General features: G+C 34.8%; 1 protein-coding gene across 1 annotated transcript; it reads left to right on the top strand.

Annotated features, from left to right (window-relative positions):
• The first annotated feature begins 21095 nt into the window (after positions 1 to 21095).
• Positions 21096 to 21976, top strand: LOC118265473 (histidine-rich glycoprotein-like). The gene has a single exon (XM_035578361.2). It carries the CDS (start codon positions 21128 to 21130, stop codon positions 21854 to 21856), a length of 729 nt encoding a protein of 242 aa, XP_035434254.1. The 5' UTR covers positions 21096 to 21127; the 3' UTR covers positions 21857 to 21976.
• The last annotated feature ends 1797 nt before the right edge of the window (positions 21977 to 23773 follow it).

Below are 23773 nucleotides of genomic sequence, written 5' to 3'. Positions count from 1 at the left end.
TTGCCCGAATCGATAATCGAACCTGAGACCCCTTTACCGAACAGGAACAGAAAAATGGATTAAATGAACACATATCCGTACAAAACCATTTCATGAACCAGACAATTCGTTTCAGAGAATTAATCTGAAATTAAAAAAGCTTTTTACAACTATTTACACACTACCCATAAAAACACGGGGATTAACCCTAAAAAGGCATTGAACCAGGCAAAAGAATTACAAAACTAATATAATATTGAAAATCGAATCATTAAGCCAGTCTAAACGCAACGCCATGCGCCGTGACCATTCTATCTGCTATGGCAATGAATAATTCGTTCGAAGTTCCACCGTACAACTTTATACAAATGGCGGGGTGGGTGCCGTATTACAAACGGAACAAGTTATAAGTGACAGTATTAATTGAGGGGAGTCGGTCCAGGAAACTAATTTTCCGGTTTTAATGATCGAAGAAAACAGGGAAGGATGAGGGGTTAAGAAAAACAAATGAGCAACTCAGTAGATTGTTGTATTGTTCCGCGGCGGTTGCACGGTTCGTTTTGAGGTCATTTATTACTGCAACAATGAGACTTAAGGGTGGAAATTAAGTGAAATCATTGTTTAAGAAATTGGTGTATCTATCTTGTAAACAGTTATTATGTATACTAACAGATATTATTGTATTATCTAAATAATATAGGCGATATCCGAACCGATACGACCTTTAAATCTTAAAGTAAATAGAGTATTCCTTATTAAAGGCCTAGACCTATGACTCCTCTGGTTGCAGGTGTCCATGGGCGGCGCTGATCACTTACCAGCAGCTAATCAATCTGCTCATTTGCCCCCTATTCCATAGAAAAAACAGTTAATGATATTTCAAATAACTTTATATTGTATACAAATATTTCTACCACGAGATAACAGCTAAATCAAAAAGCAACTGCTACAAACAGCCACACTCGCTTTGAACTCGCATCCACCAAAACTTTGCCATACCCACGAACCGACGAATAGAAAAACAGAACAGCAGCGACAAAATCGCCACTCGCTTATGTCCTTCAGTAGTTCACTTTGACAAAATTTACTGCGTTTTGTGCGATTGTTGCAATCCAACATTTCGGGTTATTCGCAGCACCTATTCGTGGTTCGTTAACTTTGTTATACGAGTATTTGGCGCTTACTTCATGATGTTGGAAGCGGTCAGTGTGGTGCAAAAACTAGCTGCAATAGGTCGGATTTGTGTGGCGTTACTGTTTTTTCTCTGCACCTGGTAGAGTTTTAGATTCCTTCTTTGTGTTTTATTGTGAAATAGTTCTTAGTTTTAAACTATACTAGTCAACATGTACCATTTATCACATCTATTTTTAGCACTATTTATCGAGACATCACTGTGTATATTTAAAACAACATACTTTGTCCAACCCGGGACTCATTACACATGCAAGCACTAAGGCAATTTTTCCATAACGTCTTATACATAGTATGACTAAGGCAATTCTTCGATCACGTCTTGTATGTACATAGTATGAGACGATATTTAATGATATGGAGATAAATAATGCATAAAAACATGGATGCTATTTATTTATCAAAATAATTGTAGCTTGAAACATTTGCAGTTGAATCCATTTTTTTTCTATTGTGGCTTCCAGCTTTTATTATTTTTCGAAAGAGTGGAATTGTAATTGCGCGCCCTTTTTTATGTTGCAGAAAAAAAGTGTAGCTCTTTCTGATAATAATAACTACATTTTTTCTAGAGAATATTCTTCATGAAATAAAAAAGAATACTGCTATAATAAATCTCGCATAATGCGTGTGCGAGATATAAAAATAGTTACATTTGAGTAATTTCGCGTAACATTTTGCCAATTACGTTTTTAATCCTAAGTTATGATAAGGAATGACTCCAATCATTATAATACCTGAATATCAGTATCGTCACGCCTTTTATCCTCAATGGTGTAGACATAGGTGCACATAACGGCACTATGGTGGACATTATATCATAATATCTGAATATAATGATTAGAGTTTGTTATCTAATATTAGGTACAGTAACTTACTTCTTACTAATTTAAATCTCTTTACAAAGTAGAATGATACAATGTAGATTATTTTTTATGATGTAAGCGGTAAACGAGCAGACGGATCACCTGACAGTAAGCAATCGCTGCCGCCAATGGACACCCGAAACACCAGAAGCGTTAAGCACATTTGGTGCTTGAAGGGTTGTTGGGGAATCGGGGATTGGGAAGATTAGAGAAAGCGGTAATTGGGCCTCCGGTAACCCTCACTTACACTAAGAAACACAACGTAATCTGTTGTATCACGACGGTTGTCTATGAGGCCGTGGTATAACTCCGGTCGAGCCGGCCCATTCGTGCCGTAGTACACATACTGAATAACACAAATAACGTCTTTATAATAAATATTAAACTACAAATGGCTACATTAATACCAAGTTATAAAACTACCTTTATTAAACGCAGATCTTCCAGTTCCATCAATGTACTAATCCTAGAAAAGTTCCGGTAATTAACGTTCTCTCCGTCTAACGATGTTCAGTTAAATTCTACTTTTTTTCGCATTTATATCCTCTTAGAAACGCTCAAAGGATTTAATTATTACCCGTCGGTTCTATTTTTCCGTTCGTTGGAAGGGTTAAAATTATGTGGTCGGATGTAGGTATAGGTAGATTTTCTTTTTTATATTTTTTCTTTTCTTTTTCATCTTGACGATTTTATGTTACTGCGTTTTTAATGACAGAGTATTACAAATTTGTAACTTGTCTATTTTCTGGGTATAGTAAGAGTCGACAAAAGAATTTAACAGGGATATAGTGACAGTGTACCTCCAATCTATCTGCCAAGTGAATCCAATGTATAGATAAACCACAAGGTAGAAGTTTGTATGGAACGTTCCACAATTTTCAAGATAGAAAGCTAAAAATTTGTGGGTGGGCTATTAATTAAGACTAAAAATCTCGTATATATTTTTTTAGGTATAATGGACCGAGTTTCTAAATAAAGCGCGTGTGAAGCCGCGGGTGGAAAGCTAGTTATCATAAACTTAACAAAATTATGTTCATATTTACAAATAATAGGTATATTAGTTCACCTTATCAATGATGTTACATATTTTCCAAAATACGCAGTTTCTATGAATGAACTGTTTACTATTTATGTTCGGATACACTAATCAAATAGGTACGTACAGTAGGGAATTCCGTACATACACAAACTTTAAGAAAGCCTACTAAAGCGAAATATACTCAAATACATAAGACTCTGTGATCTTTGATAAATACCTTAAAATATTATATTTTCTAAGAAACCTACTTTTATTTAGATTTCGGATTAATCTATTTGACCTTTTTAAAAATAAGTTTGACCTAACATAATCACGTTATATTAAATTCTTTGTAGGAGGAATTCTTTAAAGGAAGATAAAAACTTAATAAAAAGTAGATAGATACTTCGAAAAAAAATGTCAAAGAAAAAATAGTCCACCTACTATCATTCTATTTCGATAACATAACATTACATGACTCTACCTTCAAAGGGTATTGATTATAGGTACAAGCCCACGGTTACTATAAATCCCCTAAGAATTAGTCTGTAGGTTTTTTTATAGTAAAGCCGGTAAACGAACCAACGAATCACCTGATGGTAAGCAATTGCCGCTGCCCATAGACACCCCAAAAAGCCAGAGCCGTTACAAGTGCGTTGCCTAAAAAAAAATATTAAAACTTTGCGTAACCTGAGAATCGAACGCGGGTTCTCTTGTTCAGGAGACACTCTTGTAACCAGATGACCAATTAACTTGTGACTGTCTAGTAATAATGACTAGGTACATCCAATGTAACTAAAATGAGTTTTAACTCCAAAAAGAATAAAAACTATGACGTCATCTAAAATTACATGTTCATAAAATCTCAACTACTAAAACGGTTTAAGTTTTACTTGTATACTCGTAAACAAACACAAGCGGTGTTGGGGTGGCGGATATCAGGAATTTGAACATCATATCCGGTGTGCGCCGGTAGTTTCCGACGGTGTGTGCTTCGCATCCGGAGTAAAACGCTAAGGCTCTCGTGTGACAGGAGCAGGACTTACTTTCGGGCCAAGTTATTCCAGGTTGGGAATTGTTGTACTGGGATTTTGAACTTTAATTTTGTAGATTTAATGTTACTTTTACTATACAAAGGCTAGGGTAGGATATTTACGTGCTATATCGGTCGCTCTTGAACTTGTTGTGTATTAAGCATTTGGTTCATCGTAACTGATTTCCTAGGCCTTTTAATCTCTAAATTAGTGGAAATTAGCAGGATTTTTTGCAACTTCACATCACATCACACATGCAGTAAGCCACTGCTGACTGAAGGCCTCATCTCACATAAAGAATTTTTGAGCTCGCTTACTCAATGCGGGTTGACGATTTCAATTTATCAGAAATTATAAGCCTAGGTTTCCGCACGAAGTTTTCTTCCACCATGTCAGTGGTATTTAAACAATCTTAATAAGTACTTGTAGGTAACTCGTATAAAGTTACATTGGTACTTGCTGTTGGTAGGTATCGAACCCGCAACCCATATGCATGAGCTACGGGCGTCTTACGCCTTCGGGCAACCGAGATTTTTTATTGCACCTTTGTCCCTATTGCTCAAAGCCGCGTAGAGTTTGTTATATTTCGTTTCCATTATTTTCAAAATTGTAATGCAATCTAGAAACTGCACTGTACTCTACTTCATTAGGCATTGAAAGATCCCATATTGTACAATTATAAAAATTAGGGACGTACTATCTTATCAATCGACCTCAAAACTAATCAAGATCGACATCTCTTCATAATATTCAATCACAAATAAGTAAACAGCAAGCTACTTAAAAGAAAAATAAACTAACAGTCACGCTTGAATCCATTTATTAGATTACCTACTTAGCCCAAAAACTTTGATTCTTAATCCTCCTTCAGCGTTGGACGAGCGCAAATTGTGTTAACGTCGTGAGATCACAAGTTTTATCCGGATTTCATTTAGATAATTGAATGAGAATCTATTCTGACTGAGAAAAGATCCGGAGCGAGTGAGGGGCGGTGGGGCTTCTAAAATGGCGATAGTTATAGGAGAGATAGATTAGGAAAGGTAACAAATAACTCAAAATCCTCTGACTTTTCCCTCCTTGGGTGAGGCGAGAGGGAGTTTCAAACTCTTACTGACCAAAAACCACCCCGTTCCTATTCCTGCTTTTCGAGCCGGAGCTCCGGTAACCCATTAGGCAGTCCGCAGCTCTGGGTAATATTTGTTAAGACTGGAACGGATAATGTAAATATTGCAAAGATACAAACTTCACCACTGAGAGCAAGTAGGAGCTATTGGAAACAGAGAGATACAGAGGTTCAATAATCACCCTCAAGCACCAGCTATTTTGCTTTGGCTTTTGTAGACGTCCATGGCAACTTTAATTGCTTACCATCAGGTGATCTATCCAATCGGATCGAATCGCTGTTTTTATGGGATAGGACGATAGATTTATCGTCCTATCCGATAACAATGCCATTTGACTTATGCCATATGACGATAGATTTATCGTCCTATCTCATAAAAACAGCGATAACGAGAAAGTCACGTTTTATTTCAGTCCTTTATCCTACATTTGCTGCATCCAACTTCAGTTTTCCGAGCCCCAAATAACCAAACGCTGACTACAACGCTATCACACGGCGTCCGTGTGATTAATTCTATACGTTTACCTGATCCGGTACCGCAGTTAACCGCGATCACTAACAAGACCCTTTTTCTTGGAGATTGGGTAAGCGGTAATGCCTGATAGCTACACGCTTGCTCTATTTTATGGGTGGGCAGATTGCTAATAAGTGTTCTAACATTAGAGGGAAAAGTGCGAGGTAGGGAGTTTGTTTTTAAGTTGAAGTGTTGTGGTAGATTTTTTTCCCAATTTTATGAGTTTTGAGAGTAATGTAAAATGAATATGAAGAAAATATAAGGTTCAGTTAAGATTATATTAGTAAGCGCCTGATGATTTTTATCTTCAACAATTTGCTTCGACGTGTTTCCTGAAGATATTGCTATAAGTTTATTTTAGGCACTATTTCAATCCTTGACTCTTCAACATAGTCGTTTCAACTAATCGAATACGTATTTTAACGAACTAATCAAATACGAATTTTAACATAAATCAACAAATTGTAAAACATTTTAACCCAAAATTGCAAATATTTGGATTGTTTTCTAATTAACAATCTTCAGAGCATTGGTAAGCTTGAGTACTATGTAAATTAGACTAAAACATTAAATAAATACACAAAATACTCTATCCTATTCAATATGTAGCACACCAATAATGTAATCAGCTTAAGTGCTGCATCCAATAGCTATAGGCCTAATGTCTGTCTTAATTAGCAGTAACGTTACACGTACACTCGACCATGTAGGCACTGTTGGCTCCACTGGACCGTAAATGATTGAGAAATGTTCTAATTGAACATTTACACTGATTATCTTATTGTTACTATAATTGTGGCATTGATAAAGCATTGGAGAGCAATGCATGGTGTTTTGTGCTTTGGTACGTGGTATGTTTTGGTCCTTAGTTCCGAATTGTACCTAATAGTCATTTAGCTTCAGTTATTGTCTCGTTCCATCAATTGATAACTAGTACGACTACTACGTCGCTTGGGTGGAATTCACATAAATTCACATAATTATGATTACTGCTGGAATTATGATTACCGACAAGGAAATAAAGATTATTGATTAATTTATCAACTGTTAATGGTGCACTCTTGCACAGTTAATGGTGTTTTGACTGCACAGTTGCCGGGGTGCCTGTCGGTCTGAGTGTCACATAGCTAGCTGTGAAATTGTATATTTGTAAACGCACGCAGTGCCATTTTACTTGTCTTAATTCTATAAGGAAAATAAATTGAGAAAAGTAGGTATTCTATTCTAAAATAATAACATCTAAACTAAGTTTGTTTTCTATGAAATATAATGCATTCCGTTTTCTTTATTACTTAGGTACCTACGATGTTTTCTAGAAACCCTTATTAATTTAATTAGTGAATCTAACCCAAATAATTTAATTACCGGTCAATTCTAATTATTCTGTTTGGTTATATCGATGAAAAATATTTTGATTGTTGTGCTGTAAAAGTTGAATGGGTTTCTTCTAATTAAGTAGAAATAAAAATGCATTGTGTACTGAATTTTACGTAAATAAGCACAAAATACAATGTACCTATATATAATAGCACTTTCTATACATATACTTGAAGTAAGAAGAGCTGTACAAAGAATGTAATAGGTACTTACTTTTTAACAGCGATGACACAAATCCCACATACTATGAGGTTTTCCTATCGTACAAATACAGAGTATAATAAAATTCCAAACTCAATGCTAAATCCAAAAACAATTCGCCCAATTTGATAATGAAACACCCCAGACCCGGTAGTAACATTTGCGATAAATATTTTTTTTACTGGAAAATAAGAATTATACGTACAATAACCATAAGATACTTCAGACTAGAAGGCTACTAATATTAGTTAGTCCATGTCCTTGATCCCCAGAATCATTTGCTACTCACCTTATCCCGTTCATTCCGGCTAGGTGCACCGTTTGTTCTGCCGTTCGGTTCTAATTAACTAGCAGTCAATTGCAGGACGCCTTCAGACATAACCCAGTCGGGCGGGGCCAATTATACGCCAATTAATTTTGCAATAACAACAGGGTTAGTTACGTTATATTTGTGTGGAGTAAGTGAATTAGATTGTTTTTGAAATGGAGATGAAATATGAAGTTGGAATTTTTTAGTTTGGTGTTTTTAAGATTTTTTTTTATTAATGAAAATTAAGTGTGTCAGTCAGTCATGTTTTCGGCACGAATAGGCCGGCTCGACCGGAGTGATACCACGGCATCCCAAAAAACTAACGTGAAACAACGCTTGCGTTGTGTGAGTGAAGTTACCAGAAGCCCAATTACCCTTCCCAATCTTCCCAAATCCAGATTGCCCAAAATGCTAGCAACGCACTTGTAACGCCTCTGGTGTTTAAGGTGTCAATGGGCGGCGGCGATAGTTTACCATCAGCTCCTATGATGTGACGTTGAACAATTTTGTTATATTAATCTTTTTATGATCTTAAATCCTTAAGTTCGTACCTACATAACGAAGATTAGACCTAACAGTGACAGGTTAAAAAAAATTTATAATCAAACAAGTAACAAGTCCTTTATGCATTCAAAGATGATTTTAATTAAAATCTTCCAAGTTAAAAATAGCCTTCAATAATTACAAAAAGTCAAACATTTCACGAAATAAAGAAATATTTATCGACTTACACATTAGATTGAGTTCTGCAAACTGTGAGGGAACTCACTCAAAACTTGTGGTTTCAAAAAGTCCCACTAGTAGCGAGATCTCAGTCATTAATCTTTAACAACATTTCAGAGAAGTGCCTTCTAACTTGCGACACTTTTATGTTTACTACTCAACACTCTGAAAACAAAGTTTAAAACCTTAAGAGGAAACTTTCAAATGGAAAACTACGTCAAAATCAAGATATTTACGAGATAACATCTGAAGGTAAGTATAGATATAATTTTAGATCGATTTTATTTATATAGCAAAGCTTTTTGTTTTTCTAGAATTAATCCACCAATTTATAAAACGGACCCTGACTTTAAAGAGGTAGAAAAAAGTGTAAAGTTATTGAATGAAATTTAAAAATTTGCTCAACCTCAACCTTAAAAACCTGCTTAATGTTATATTGCTTAAGCTTATAAAAACATTGACTGATTTCTCAGATCATTCAACAGTATTAAAAACGTTAACGCTTAATAGTTCTGAAATTCATTTAGGTAGTCTAGGTTACATAAAACTTGTTAGAGAACATTGATTATTCAATTAATTAAGTCTCTTCAACTACTTCTACTAGAGACCTTAATAAAGATCTTACAAACAAACTTAACCAACTACCACATAATATTACAACAATTCGCCAAAACAAACAATCGAAATAATTAAAACATTTTCACAAACAATTTTGCACTTAATATATTTTTGTTATAAACCTCAAATCCCACTGACTTGAAATTGATATCAAGTGGTCTATAGTGTTGAAATTTCAACCAACAGTACTTGAAAATTTTCACGCACTTATAACTGAGTATCTATCTACCAATAGTAAACTCTAGTTTAGAATTCATAAACTATTCGAGGGCAATGAGGAAGATATAATTCAATTAAATAGAGGTTTTAAATTAATTAATTCGGTCCGTTCCTAGGAAAACTCGTAATATTTCAATAAGGGTTTTTTGAAGTAGCCATAACTTTTGAGGGGATTCGACCCCTTCGACCCCCGACTTTTGTCGATAAAATTAGATGTAGAACTCGGCCTTAACGGGTTAGAAGTTTCAGCCCTATCACATTGTATTTTTGTTATAACCTCAAATCCCACTGACTTGAAATTAATATCAAGTGGTCTATAGTGTTGAAATTTCAACCAACAGTACTTGAAAATTTTCACGCACTTATAACTGAGTATCTGTCTACCAATAGTACACTCTAGTTTAGTATTCATAAACTATTCGAGGGCAATGAGGAAGATATAATTCAATTAAATAGAGCTTTTAAATTAATTAATACGGTCCGTTCCTAGGAAAACTCGTAATATTTCAATAAGGGTTTGTTGAAGTCATTCATGAATGGATGTAATCCTGTAATCTCGTGAGAAGATTTAGTTACGTATATGTTTTTGTTGTTAGATTTTATCATTCTTGATGGAATTGTGGTAAATTTTTCTTTCATTTTCTTTCATAATTTTTTTAGTATTTTTTAAACGAAGTCGTATTAGTAGCTTAGTGATAAATATGTTGGAGTTCTTTTCATTGTGTATTTAGTTGTCACAAGTTTTTTTTTGCGTACATAACATGTTTACTTTATGCCACATACATACATACGACATACGTACATCAAGATTACAACTACTAAGTTGGAGTATAAAAAATACTGAAGAATGTTTTATTTTATCTTACAGGTACTTGGATTGTACTTTGACAAATAAAATCATTGTGCTAAAAAGAATCTATAGTACTTTTCAGAAGCAATAAAGCTATTATTGATTCCTTTCTTATTCGAAGAAATGACCCCTTCACATTTAATGTATAGCAATCGTTCTACAGCTACGGTTTCTGAACCGCTTCCCTAATGCATTTGTTGTGTTAATTCCGCATTGCTTATTAAGAATTCATGGCAATTTACTTTGACATTATTCTGAAACTCGAAACCTTAGGTGAGGAGACGTTACTGTGGAGTTACAGAAATAGCGATTTGAGAATATTGGTTTTAAATTAATTATTGAAATAAATGATATTTATTTTTGCAAATAAGTTACAAGTAACTCTTTTAAACGTCAAAAACTACGTCAATATTTGAAAAATAACTATATAAATATATTATCTTAAATAACTAGGTGAGGCGGGCATTTCCTATCAGACTACTTAAAAAAATGCCGAAACAACATAAACTTTCTCAATTTCATGTAAATTAAAATATTTTGTAAAGTGTATAATAATTTACATAATTTGTTATAAGACGTTGTAAAACTGGTACAATTGTAATAACCAAACTAAACTGTGGTCAAAATAAGTAATAATAGGAATGTTCGTTTACATTAATTTATAAAATATAATTTTCGATACTAATTTGTATTACCTCATATCAAAGCCTTATAAAAAAATACTTTGGAAATATGTTTATAAGCTCTGAATTATTACTAGACACCTCAAAACTGATTTGCCCCACCAATTTTCACCAGCCAAATTTTTACACTTTTTGGTCCTTATTTCCGCGGTCTTTGAGGCCTAATCAGAAGACACGTGATACATATTATATTAGAGCAAGATGCGCACTAAAGTACGCCAACATACTGCAGTGTCTAAAGCTTTGAGCCCCTGTTTTAAGTGAACTGCGAATTTCATGACAACAGTTGCGATTACTCCTATAGGAATGTTGAAGATTATCCGCTTTTTATGCTTCAATATAAGTGAAGGATCTATATTACCTGTGCATATGCCCGTGCTTTAAGTATACTTATATAATCGTGTATATCGTAGATATTTCACTAAAATTCTGTTAAAGAAATAAGCATTTAGTGCTCAATTCACTAGTTTAAACTGCGCAAATACCGAGTGTGTTATAATATGCCTAATCTCCAAATGTATTTTATAATATCATTTAATATTCAAAGTGCTTTTATACTTTTTGTATGAAAAAATAGGTGATACTATAATAAGTCAATGTATATTTCATCGAATTTTTAACCTACGGCCGAGTACCAAAAGACTAAAAATGGTCCTTGTGATAAAGGTATCGACTATTGAACTGAACTAGTGGCTAGAAAGTCTATCAAAGGGAATACAGTGTATCGTCACTACAATTAGCAACCATGCAGACACGCTACATAGGCGTAGTAGTGGCCAAAGGGAAACAAATTTTGCAGGTCATATCAAAGTTACGGTTTGGAAAAGCCTTTGGAAATGGAACCTTTAAAATACATCAGTTCAAAAGACTAAGGCTAACACAAATTAATTTGCAACCATCGAATAAGCAATAAACGAAAATGGTATAAATTGTAAAATGCCGGTTTCATCTAGCTATTTCAAATATTGACGTGTAAAAGTGTCTATTTTGTAACCTACTTGCAGAAATAAATATCATTTATCATTAATCATTGTATTACCATGCTCCAATAAGTGTTGTTTATAAACTAAAGGGCGTTCGATTCAATTCATATACCTTTATGCTACTTGCCACGAAACACCCTTAATATTCTTTTACCAACGATTCATAAATGCAAGTACTGCACGAACAACCAAAACAAAACAAACGCATTCAAAACATAACATTTTACTATCCTACCGAACCTCCATAATCCCATAGAAATCCCATCACCCTTATAATTCTGGAGGAAACTCATGAAAATCAATATTATTCTGTTATTTCCTTAACCTCCCAGGTATGTGCAGGTTGACAAAGCGGTGTATAAAAGTGCAAAGCCGTTGGGACCAGGTAATCGTCTTGACAAGGGTTCCGCGTTCGGACACCTGCGCACTTGAAATATTATGCGGAGATCTAAATGGATTTCATAGAGGAATTTGGAATTTTTAAACGAATTTATGTACTTTTGTGGTCATTCGGGCATTCCTTTAGCGTTTGTTACTTAAAATGTTTTTTTTTCTATTTTTTGTTAATAATATACCTATTTAATAACGTGAAAGGAACTTTCCGTTAGCTAGTTTAATTTGAGATTGAACAATTTTATATTAAAGTGGAATATCAAAATATTCCAAATAAAATTATTTTTTAGCACCTAACACATCGGTACCTTTTGTACGAGTTTACGTTGAACGAAAACGAAACGAGAGCGCGTTCGGCGCTCTGAGTGGCCAGTGCAAATGACCCAACCAATAAGAACGCACCGAACGCGCTCTAGTTTCGAACTCGTTAAAAGTAAAACAAACTCGTACTAAGCCCTCTGGTACTATAAAAATCCTTCAAAATATTTTTAACTCCCTTAAAACATTTTCAATATTTATCCGTTTAAAACTTTGAAGTCATATTCTAAACGGATATTGCTTAGTAAGTATAGATGAAGTAAGACTTAGTGACACTAAAACCTAAAGATGTTCGAATTGATAGTTACAGCTACACTCCTTATCATTTGCAAATAAACAGCTAAATACTAAATGACTTCAAATACAAGATGCTATAAAAAATACTTGGCACGCTGTTTCTAATACTACAAGCAGTATGCAGTATTTCTATTCGGTGAAAAACATTATTCAAAATAAATCTAAGAACCTGTTAACAGCACACTCTAGAACTAAGTTCATAAACATCCAATTGGGTGCCAAAAGCCCGACAGGCTGACAGGTGAAAAACAAACGGCACTCCGTTATCGCATTACGTCAAATCCACCGGCACTTTAACCAGCTAAATGGGCTATTACATCAAGTGTGAGCATGGGAGGATACCGAAATGTTTGACGAATAAAATTTTCCCTTTGTTTGGTAGCTGACAGATAAGATGGGTGGTTGTGCTTGTAAAGTATACGGGGACCAGTGGGCTGTTTTTGATGTATGTATGTTTGTTTTCTTTGTGATCTATCAGAGACGTTAAAGATAAAATGCGTTTTCTCGCAAAAATAAAACTATTATTTTGGAAATATTAGACATAATACTTATATACAATACATTTCTTAAAAAGACAAGGTAATCTCACTAATTGTTTGCATTGGCGCATTTATGTATGCGAAATTCCCTTAGTACCAAATTTGAGTTTGTAAATGTTAGGATTTCATACTTCTAAATTGAAATCAAGTACATCAAGTGAAATATTTCTAATATGACTCATTTAAAGTTTTGTAGGAGAATCACCTAAATCTTACTCTGGATAAAAACATCTTGATGTACCGTTGTAACAGTACTGTTGGCGCAATTATTGCGCGATTAGCGGTTGCGTGTCATCAGTTTGATTCTCGCACAAAAGGAACATTTGTATAATCTTAACTGTTGCGTTTTCCAAGTCAGCATTTAGATGAATCTTGAATGAAATACCCCTACAGGTTAACGGTCTTAAAGAAACACCAGAACAATTCTATGCATGAGTCATACTTCTCGGGAAATTCTATATTCAAACAAAATAAAGGTGAGTTTACAACAGACGATAACAGTCACTATACAAACCTCAGTTCTACACTCGCCCTAACCTAAGCTTATTTAAAGTAATAAAATCCTTGGCGAGTTTCTCGGAGGCCATTCCTACGATGTCATGTAACCCGACCCTGTTGCTTTTATTTTCATTTACCCAACCTAACCTAATAAAGTGGTATTCTGTGACCACAAAGAGTTGTGCCTTTTTCATTAAAAAATCATATTCATTTGCTAAAAGCTTTTGTTATTTTCAAGAGACGTGATGTAATTAGATATTTTTGAGACGGTTTTGCGGGATTTGTTTTTGGTGGTATGGTTTCTTGTGAGATGGTGTACGTAGAATCTGGCTTGTCATTCTTCAAGTCATGAGTTTTTCTGTAGTTTTTAAAGGCACTTTTTTATTGAAGTTACGTTATTTGTCCATCTGTCATGGTCATGCTGTAACTGAAGATTTAGAAATCGCATAAATACGTGCTGATAAAACTCAGTTTTACTCAATATGAAATCCAGTATGACGGATAGTTATGGTAATGTTATCGTTAGGTACCTAAAATAATAAATCACCACTATGACACCTATTATCCCCTTTTCCAATCTTCCCAATCCCCGATCCCCAACAACTCTTAAATTCCTAACCCCAAAAGGTTAGCAACGCACTTTTAAGGGCGGCGGCGATTGCTTACCATCAGGTGATCAGGCGATTAGCGGCTTAAATTATAAAAAAATATAAAACTCAGTTTTACTCAATATGAAATCTAGAATGATCAGCAAGATGGACAGTTAAGGTAATGTTATCGTAGACGCTCAATTTTGACCACTTAATGTTTAAAGTTCTCAAATTCAGAAAAAGTACCTAAATGATAATACGTTTACAAAATTTTTCTCAACCCTTTACAATATAGCAAAGAAAACAAAAAAGACACATACTTACACGTAGAGCCCATTTTAAAAACACCCCTTTTCTTATCATCTTACTGCAAACTACACAATCGGGACGTCACCTTCTATATAAAAGTTTTATGATGTGGAAGAAGGGAGTCCCTATCAAGAATGTTGGACGAAGTTTTTGCATCAACTTATATTTTTTTAGAGGAACATTTTGTTTGTCAACCCTCCGGTTGAACGACCGGCCGAGATCAATTATACGGGGTGTAAAACTTTTACGAAGTGCTACCTCGTTTTTTTATCTTCTGGGGCAGGTTGCGCCCCAGCGTTATCGGCGTGGGGTTGGGACACTTGAAGCATTAGCATTGTTTTAGAATGAGATCAAATTGCGTGAAATAGGCTCAAAGATTTTATTAAGTCAATTATTTTGTGTGAGTATCGTAATAGAAAAAGTCGTGAAATAAAAAGGGGATGCTGTGTTATTGTAGCATTTTTGAAAATTTTACAGTTGATTAGGTATTGAGTAAATTGTGCAACTTTCTATCATATTATATTAAAGTGGCTTTCAAATATTAAGCTAGGCAATACAACCAGTTATTATGCCTTAAATGAACAGGTTGCACCCAATAATAGGAATTCGATAACCTTCAATTAACCTACATAATTTACAGCTACATTCGACAATAGGAACCCTACCAGTTTCAAGTCATGCTAGATAAACAGCATTCCGCGACACGACGCGGCGACTATCGCGCTACTACTGAGCTGTAGCAAGCCGAAAAACATAATAATTAATTTAATATGTCTCACGAAAGTTATAATATAAACAATTCGACAACAATACAAAACTTACAAAAATACAGTAACAATCACAACAAACATTTTCCTTATTCACCAGTGCATAGGTGCCTACTAATAAAAACCATCCATATTTTATGAAATCCTGGTACCATCGCGTCGCTTCCGCGCAAATTATCAAAAAAGGCACGTCTCGTCTATAGAAGCGGAGTTGCCTTCAAACAAACGTGGCTTGAAGTTAGTGCACGCTTTTAAATTTATTTCTAAACTCGACAGCGGGTTCGACAAAATGTTATCCTCGGGAGTACGTTGTGAGGTACACGTATTGTGTCAAAAGTAGATATGTAATACTGAGTGGAGTGATATCACGGCCTCACAGAAAATCGACGTGAAACAACGCTTGCGTTGTGTTTCGTTGTATGATGGAGGCCTAATTTATTCCCCCACTCCCCGCACTTCCAATCTTCACAATCCTCGATTCCCCTAACAACCCTCAAATTCCTAACTCCCATAAGGCCGGCAAGCCACCTGTAATGCCTCTGGTGTTTAGCCAGTCCATGGGCAGCGGCGATTGCTTACCATATTTCTATATTTATATTTATTTTAGACAAATTCTTCAACATTTGTACCGAGTTGCAATTTGAACTGATACATACAATACATTGTGTTCAATGTATTTTTAAAAGAATATTTGCAATGAAAATCCTAGAACTTATTGTACGTGGTTGTCATACACTCTTGTATTTGTGAATTTGATATTATAACACCGTTGTAAATATAAAAAAACATTTATTTTGTACTACTAGACTGTCGTACTGTAGACTGCCTCGTTAGCCGAGTGGTCGTAAGTGCGACTGCCGGGCAAAGGTCTCGGGTTTGATCACCGGGTCGGGCAAAGTTTTTTTTAGTAGTAGCACTGGAAATGTGCCCAGTTTTGATTTGTCAAATAAACATATCTAGAAGGAGGCCGCTACGATAACATGTCACATTATACTCGTAGAAAGAAAATCAATAGTCATGTAAAAATCTATGAAAAATTCACTGCAGAAAGGGAGAAATTATACCTTTATAGTACTGCTAACGGTTTTATTATTTCAATAAATCGAAACAGACAGGTTTATGGGCGTTTTTATGGCCGATCAAACGTAACTGTTGCGAATTTCAGTATTTTTTCTCGATCTATAAAAGTGTTTGTGAATAGTGGGACAGTAACTTTTGATTCAGGGGCTAGTTGACATTGAAAACTGTTGTTGTTATTTTACTAGACATTTCAAACGTCTTTTAAGGATTTTTTGATTGTCTTATCGATCTAGAATAGAGGTTTCCAACTTTTTCACGGTCAAGTACCACTTTTATACGTGTCTTGTATGGCTATTTCTAGCCACCACCACTACTACTGTTTATTTCATGACTAGTCCCACATTAAGATTTTCTTCAGAGTCATGAGATTTGTACTCATAAAAAAACACTTTTTGAATCAGTCGCTTCTCTTAGTTTTCTCCTGTTGATTAAGTTTAATTCGGCCTCATCTAGCCATTGCTATTTAAGCGATTGACGTGTAAAAGTGTTATTTTATAACCTATTTGCAAAAATAAATATCATTTCATTTCAAATATCATTTCATTTCATCATTTCATTTCATTTCAATTCTAGCTTTCACCGTGGTATTTATTACACTAATGTGTTGTCTTGTGTTTTTTTTTTTCATTTCGGACTATAATATGTCTTCTGCGGGCCACCGGTAGGAAACCACTATTCTAGAGTCTGATACCTAATTATGAATGCAATAGCCAAACAGAATTTTCTAATTTTATACCTTGATAGCTAAATATGAGTAAGTTATTTAGTTTTTCTCCAGTACATGTCGTACGATGTAAATAGATGATGCTGAAGTTATGATTAGACATGTAGCTCTATATAGACATAGAGCTACATGTCTAATCATAACTTCGTTAAGTTAAATAGCTCTCAAACATTTTTACAAACACTACACTTAATATTGAACACTCTCAGGCACTATTTAAACAACCATCGACCCTGATTATACCCAAACACTCCAACCCTATCCCTCCTAATCGTATATTCGATTAAAGAAAATAAAGAGCCACTCTACCTAACATGTAGTTCTAGTTAGGAATACAAAGTGTAGTGGAGTTCAAAAATATTTGCCCGGTAGGTGGGCCCAGTGTGCCCGGTCCCAAAAGGGTCGTTGGACGGAAGCCTCTTTGAGGGGCGGCCGTATTCTGATATGAAAGTATTATCTGGTATAACTTTTATAGTTGTATAGCAACTATAGAAATTGGGCTATTTCCAAAATATTATAAAAAGTATAGATGTATAGAATAGATAGAATGTCTTTGATACCAAATAGGTAAATGTATTTGTTAAAAAAGGTGTATGTAATAGAGATTATAAAAAATTGACGAGAAAAATCAAGATAGAAATAAAAAAAATCTAGAATTTCTTTTACAATTTTTTTATTTATTCTGAACTCTGAAGACTATATGAAAAATTTTAACTATTAAAATTTTTATTTTGAAAACCTATACATTATCCTCTACGCTCAATATATAAATGTAGGTAAACACTAACTATTTCTCAATCAAACTAAAAACTATTTACTTACTGAACAAATGGAACGAATCATGCATGACCATGAAACAAAACGCAGCGGAAGGAACAAAACGTGTTCGATGTTGTTTTTTTAATAAAATCTCACCAAGCTTACTCGGTCAAGGTTAGAAACGAATTTATCGGTCATCGGTGTGTCATCAGCAAAACTAGATTATGAGTAGAACTAGATACATATTATCAAACGGTCAATGCTTGCTGAATTAAATATATAGGTTTGTAGTGTAATCTGATTTGATATAACACTTTTATTTTTTATACTTACCAAAACAAATAAAAATTTGCAGTCTGATCAATCATTTTAAAGAAGTACCATGTGAAAGTTTTGGAACTGTATTCTTCTATTCAAAACCGCAATTCTTCCTCTCTGTCGTTTCGTTATTGGCAGAGCGTCGTGGTCACTTTGCCGGCTGTATTTGTATTGGAGGTGGATGGTTCAGTATCGGACCATCTCTAACTGTTTGTGGAAATGTGGTGTGGATACTGGGTTTCCTGTAGCTGATTTGACTTGATCAGTCCAGCACATAGGTGATCTGCCTCATGATCTGGTTTCGTGCAATAGTTAAAATCGAAGTTCAAAAATCTCATCATAATTGTAAGTATTTGTTCAATTACTTCAAAAAACAAAGACTAAGAAACACAAAACGATCAAGCCAATAAACAGTTATTCATTGACGCATTTACTTCACAAAAAATGATCGAAGCCTATTTCTGTCTAACTGTATACAAACATCACACGACAAGTATGTGACGTCACTAACAAGTAAATAATGATGTTTACAGTGTGACCATGATCATGTTTAATGTTCTTAAGTTCATTGCTCTTTACAATAGTAACGTGAATGCGTCAAAATTATGTGACAGATACATGCTAAAAGTTGCGGATTATGTCAAAAGAAACAGAGCAACTAGCAATTTTTTTTTTATTATAAAGAACCTTGCATTACGTTAAAAATATAATTTATTTAAAATACTGTAATATGAAATGTAATCCTTTCATAACTTATGTTCATTAATAAATTACTTGTATAACAAAATATTTATGAAGAAATTAAATCTAAAAAACACTAGTGCTTCATTTCTTTACTATATGTTTATAAAATATACTTACAGTATTTTTATAATACCTGTCATAAGACATACTAAATTAACTAAAAATCACGGTTTACTCACGTAAAATAATGGACAAAAGCTCTATTAGTTTCGAGCCACAGATGGAATCTTCATTATAAGCAGCGTGCGCAAACGCGCCGATGCGCGCCTGTATGACTCGAAACTAGTTGAGCTTTTTTTCTATTAATATACTTACAGTATGTAAAATCTGGAGCTCGATCAAGAAGATGAAATCAAGTTCGCATTGTGATGTTATCGACATTCTTCTATAACAGTTAATGACACTTTACTAACTAGGACTGAATAAACATTTTATTTTTGTGAAAATGTGTCCTCTACACTCCCCTTTTTTTGAGGGGAATAATGATCCAATGACTTCTCTCGCCTTGAGTGAGGCGCGAGGTAGTGTGAGACTCTTACTTACTAAAAACCAGTACGTTCCTACTCCGGGTTTTCTAGCCGGAGCCCCGGTAAACCCGCTAGGTAGTCCACAGCTGCGGATACCCTCTATACTTCCCTACATTTGTATATTTCTCAATAAGGTCGATGACAATACTTGTATAATACTTCAATCTAATAGCATTATCGATGCTCTCAAAAGTAGGTAATGAAGTCAGTGGAATGTTACACTTACAAGTTCTGGTATGCAACAGTCGCTTCTCCGCTTATCAATCTGTAAAGGCATGCTCGTAATTTTTTATTGGCTCTATGATAGCGTTACACCGAAATGTAACCAGTTTTTTGGGTTAAAGGTGGTTTACTATTGACTGACAGAAATTGAACATATTAATGAAAATAAAACTATTAGAAAGCTTTTCAATACTTATTTAATTTTAATAAATACCTACAAACATATTCGTAATACAATACCTATAGTCACTTCAAACGTCATTTGGCTTTTAACAAATTAGCTCATAGTCTGGTGACTGATTGCAAATTAATGATTTGACTGCACGGTTGGTGCGGTGGCTGGGCAACTGGCTGCCGCGCAACGGGTAGCGGGTTCGATTCCCGCAAGGAGCAACTCTGTGATGTACAAATTGTTGTTTCGAGTCTGGATGTTATGTTTATGTGAACTTGTATGTTTTTAAACGCACCCACGACACAGAAGAAAATCCTTGTGTGGGGCAACGTTAAAAAAATCAACATGAACTTAAAACACATAAAATTTAAAATACCAAAAGGACCATAATTATTATCATGAGATGAAAGGACCAAAATCTATATATTATAATAAATATCGTGAGACATAATAAATTAACTAAAAATCACGGGTTATACGTGAATAAACCGTGATTTTTAGTTAGGACCAAAATCTATTCTTTATTTTCTTCTCTCCAGAATAAGCCCTCAGAGCCGGTACAGACTGCGGACAATCCGTATTGTTGTTTTGATTAAATTTTGACAGAGAAATGCAGATTGTTCTTTTTATGCAGCACCGGAAAAATTGAACTAGACCGAACTAGAAATATTTTTATTGACATCTTTCTGTCTGCTTATCTTTATGAATTGTTTTGAATGATTACAAAATAAGAAAAAATAATTCATATATAAAAACATGTGATACTTATGATTATCACAATCGATAATAGAATTTTAGTCATTTATTGAAATATAACTATAAAAAATGATTAGGTGTACTAATTTAAAAATATGAAATAACAAAACAAATTATTTACATTGAAAAAAAGGAAATAATGTTTTAATCCTAGAAACATAACAAAGCGATTATAGTTCATGTAATTATACACATATGAATAACATAAAAATAGAAACACAATTTACAGTAGTAGTTAATTTACTATAACAAATTATATTGAATTGTAATTTCTACTGTCCCAGCAATCGGTGTAACGCTCCACCGGTTGTCTCGATCTTGTCCCTGAAGTGTTGCGTTGCTTGCCTAACGCTTTCTTCATCATCCAAACTAAGAGCTAAGTATAAATAGCTTCGACAAAACAAGATCAACACAGTCAAATCACAAACATGAAACTGTTAGTAGCAGTAGCGGTTTTATGCCTAGCGGCGGCATACGCTCGTGAGCTGGGCGAGGAGGAGAAGGACCTCGTCGCAGCGGCCAGTGGAAAGAGCCATCATCATGAAGAAGGCGGTGGTCATGAACACCACGCCGACCATCATCATGAACACGGTGAAAAGGGACACAAAGGACACAAAGGACATCATCACCACCACAAGGGTGAACATGGACATCATGGAAAACACCACAAGGAAGGACACCACCACGAACATGGCGGCCATCACAAGAAGCACTGGGATGAACATGACCATCATGGACATCATCACGAGCATGGACACCACCACAAGGGAGGCAAACATGGCCATCACAAACATCATGACAAGGGTGAAGAGGTCGACGGTTACCACAAGAAATACCACAAGGACGAGTTCCACAAGGACCACCACTTCTACGATGACCATCACAAGGAAGGCAAGCACCACAAACATGGACACCATCACGGACACCACGGACACCATGGCGGACACCACAAGAAGGGAGGTCATCACGAACATGGACATCACGAGCACCATCATGGACACCACGGACACCACGACAAGCACCATCATGATGAAGACCACAAGGGACACAAGGGACACCACGGTCACGAAGAGCACCATCACCATCATCATGATCATGGCAAGAAGGGAGGTCACCACGACCACAAGGACTGGGGTTTCCATCATGGAAAACATTGAGATGCCAAAAATATGCTGTGATATTATTTTATATTTTTGTTACGGGTTTTTGTTAGTTTTTTATAAATTATTGAATAAGCTTCGTTACAAAAATGTGCGAATAAAATTGTTATATTTCTATTGATCTGTTTTTTTTTTTGACCTGATGACCGTGTTATAGTTTAGAAAGTTTCTTCGAAATCATTAATGAGTGGGTATTTTATTTAAAATAAAATGTGATAAATATTCTTTACCATCGTAAAAATGATTTAAGTAACCTATTTGATTGAATAAGAATCATTTAAAATAAAAGAAATAGACGTCGAAGGATAAACAAAAGGGAGATATTATTATATGAAGAGTAACGATTTTAATGGAATATAAATGGAATGAAGGCTTAAGAAACGAAATAAAATAGCTGATTCCAACAAAATAATGATGTTAATGGGAATCTTGAGCTCAAAGAGTCATCAGACTACAACAGATGAGGCCTAGTAGAGCTGATGCTCGGTCCAGAACCGCGGACTACCTAGCGAGTTTACTTGGGCTCCGGCTCGACAAGCAAGAGTAGGAACAAGGTTTAGTCAGTAAGAGTCTGATACTCTAACTCATCTTGTCCAAGGCGGGAGAAGTGACAGAATGATTTTCCCCCTTAAAAAATGTACTAAACTACAAAAGTTATTATTACTAGAAAAATTATTTCAACTGTATAATTTTGTATTTTCCTTTTTTTCCCGTGTCAAAAATATCATCCAGTGGAGGAATGGTTTGACTGCATGTGGTGCAGTGGTTGGGCATTTGGGCAACCATCCCGTGCCGTTGCATTGCGTTGTCGCCGGGTCGGTTCCCGCACGGAACTCTTTATGTGTTCCACAGACTGTTGTTCTAGGTCTGGGTCTCATATGCATGTGAATTTGTATGTTTGTAAACGCATCCACAACACAGGAGAAAATCTTAGTAATCAACGTTTAAAAAAAGGAAGGAAGAAATAATACAATTATGATTTTTTTCTGATGAAAATCTTATTTTTTCAGCAGGCTTGTCATATAAGAAAACAAATAGTTAAATAGTAATATTTACTGTATTTTTAAAATGGGAAAAATATCCAACGCCTTCTCCCGCCTTGGATGAGTTAAAGAGAGACTAAAAATTACCCCCTTCCAACTCCCTGCTTTTCGAGCCCCGGTAACTCACTGGGCAGTTCGCAGTTGCGGGAGCATTTACTGTATGCAAATAATAATATAGTTGATTTCCATTACTTTCATAACTTATGTTATTTTTAGTTAGTCTCCATTTCAAGAAATCCAATTTTTAATCAATGCGTAGTGATTGACCCATAAAAATTTTGACAATTTATAAAACGTATTAGATGAAATAATGTTCCGTAATTTCCACGGTGTCATTATGACCTGGAAGCTGGAGGTGATCGCTCCTCAAACAATTCTTAGAACAATAATTTCTTAGACATTTATGTTACTTTCTAGGTTTATTTAGACACCATAAATTTACAATGAAGAAAAACATCTTAATTGATGTAAACATGCACTTTAATAGTTTGTAACCGCCCTTTACCGACGGAGAAATATCTTTACCCAGCAATGGGGAAACCAGCTGGTTAATGCCATAATCTTATAAGGGGATAGTATATTCCAATATTGTATTCTTACATGATAGGTTAAAGATACACGATAGGTTATATTATTGATACACATGAACTTTTCAAATTCCATATTTTATATTCTTTTGTAAATTGCTTGCCATTTTATCCATGGTATGAAATTGTATTTTGGAGGTATGTTTTGAGGTATTAATTTATTAATTAGTATGCAAAATGCAAGGGCGAAGTAGGTCCATTTAACTCAATACGGATTTCGACAAATAAATCAAAAACAAATTTTCTCCAGTTGTAAAGCTACATAAAGATAATTATACAAAAAG

The sequence above is a fragment of the Spodoptera frugiperda genome, chromosome 28 (assembly GCF_023101765.2).
Source record: "Spodoptera frugiperda isolate SF20-4 chromosome 28, AGI-APGP_CSIRO_Sfru_2.0, whole genome shotgun sequence".
NCBI lineage: Eukaryota > Metazoa > Arthropoda > Insecta > Lepidoptera > Noctuidae > Spodoptera > Spodoptera frugiperda.
This window is presented reverse-complemented; position numbering and strand designations above follow the sequence as displayed.

What these genes read in the sequence shown, in the direction of transcription:
- LOC118265473 (XM_035578361.2), top strand. Translation starts at nt 21,128, where the DNA reads ATGAAACTGTTAGTAGCAGTAGCGGTTTTATGCCTAGCGGCGGCATAC.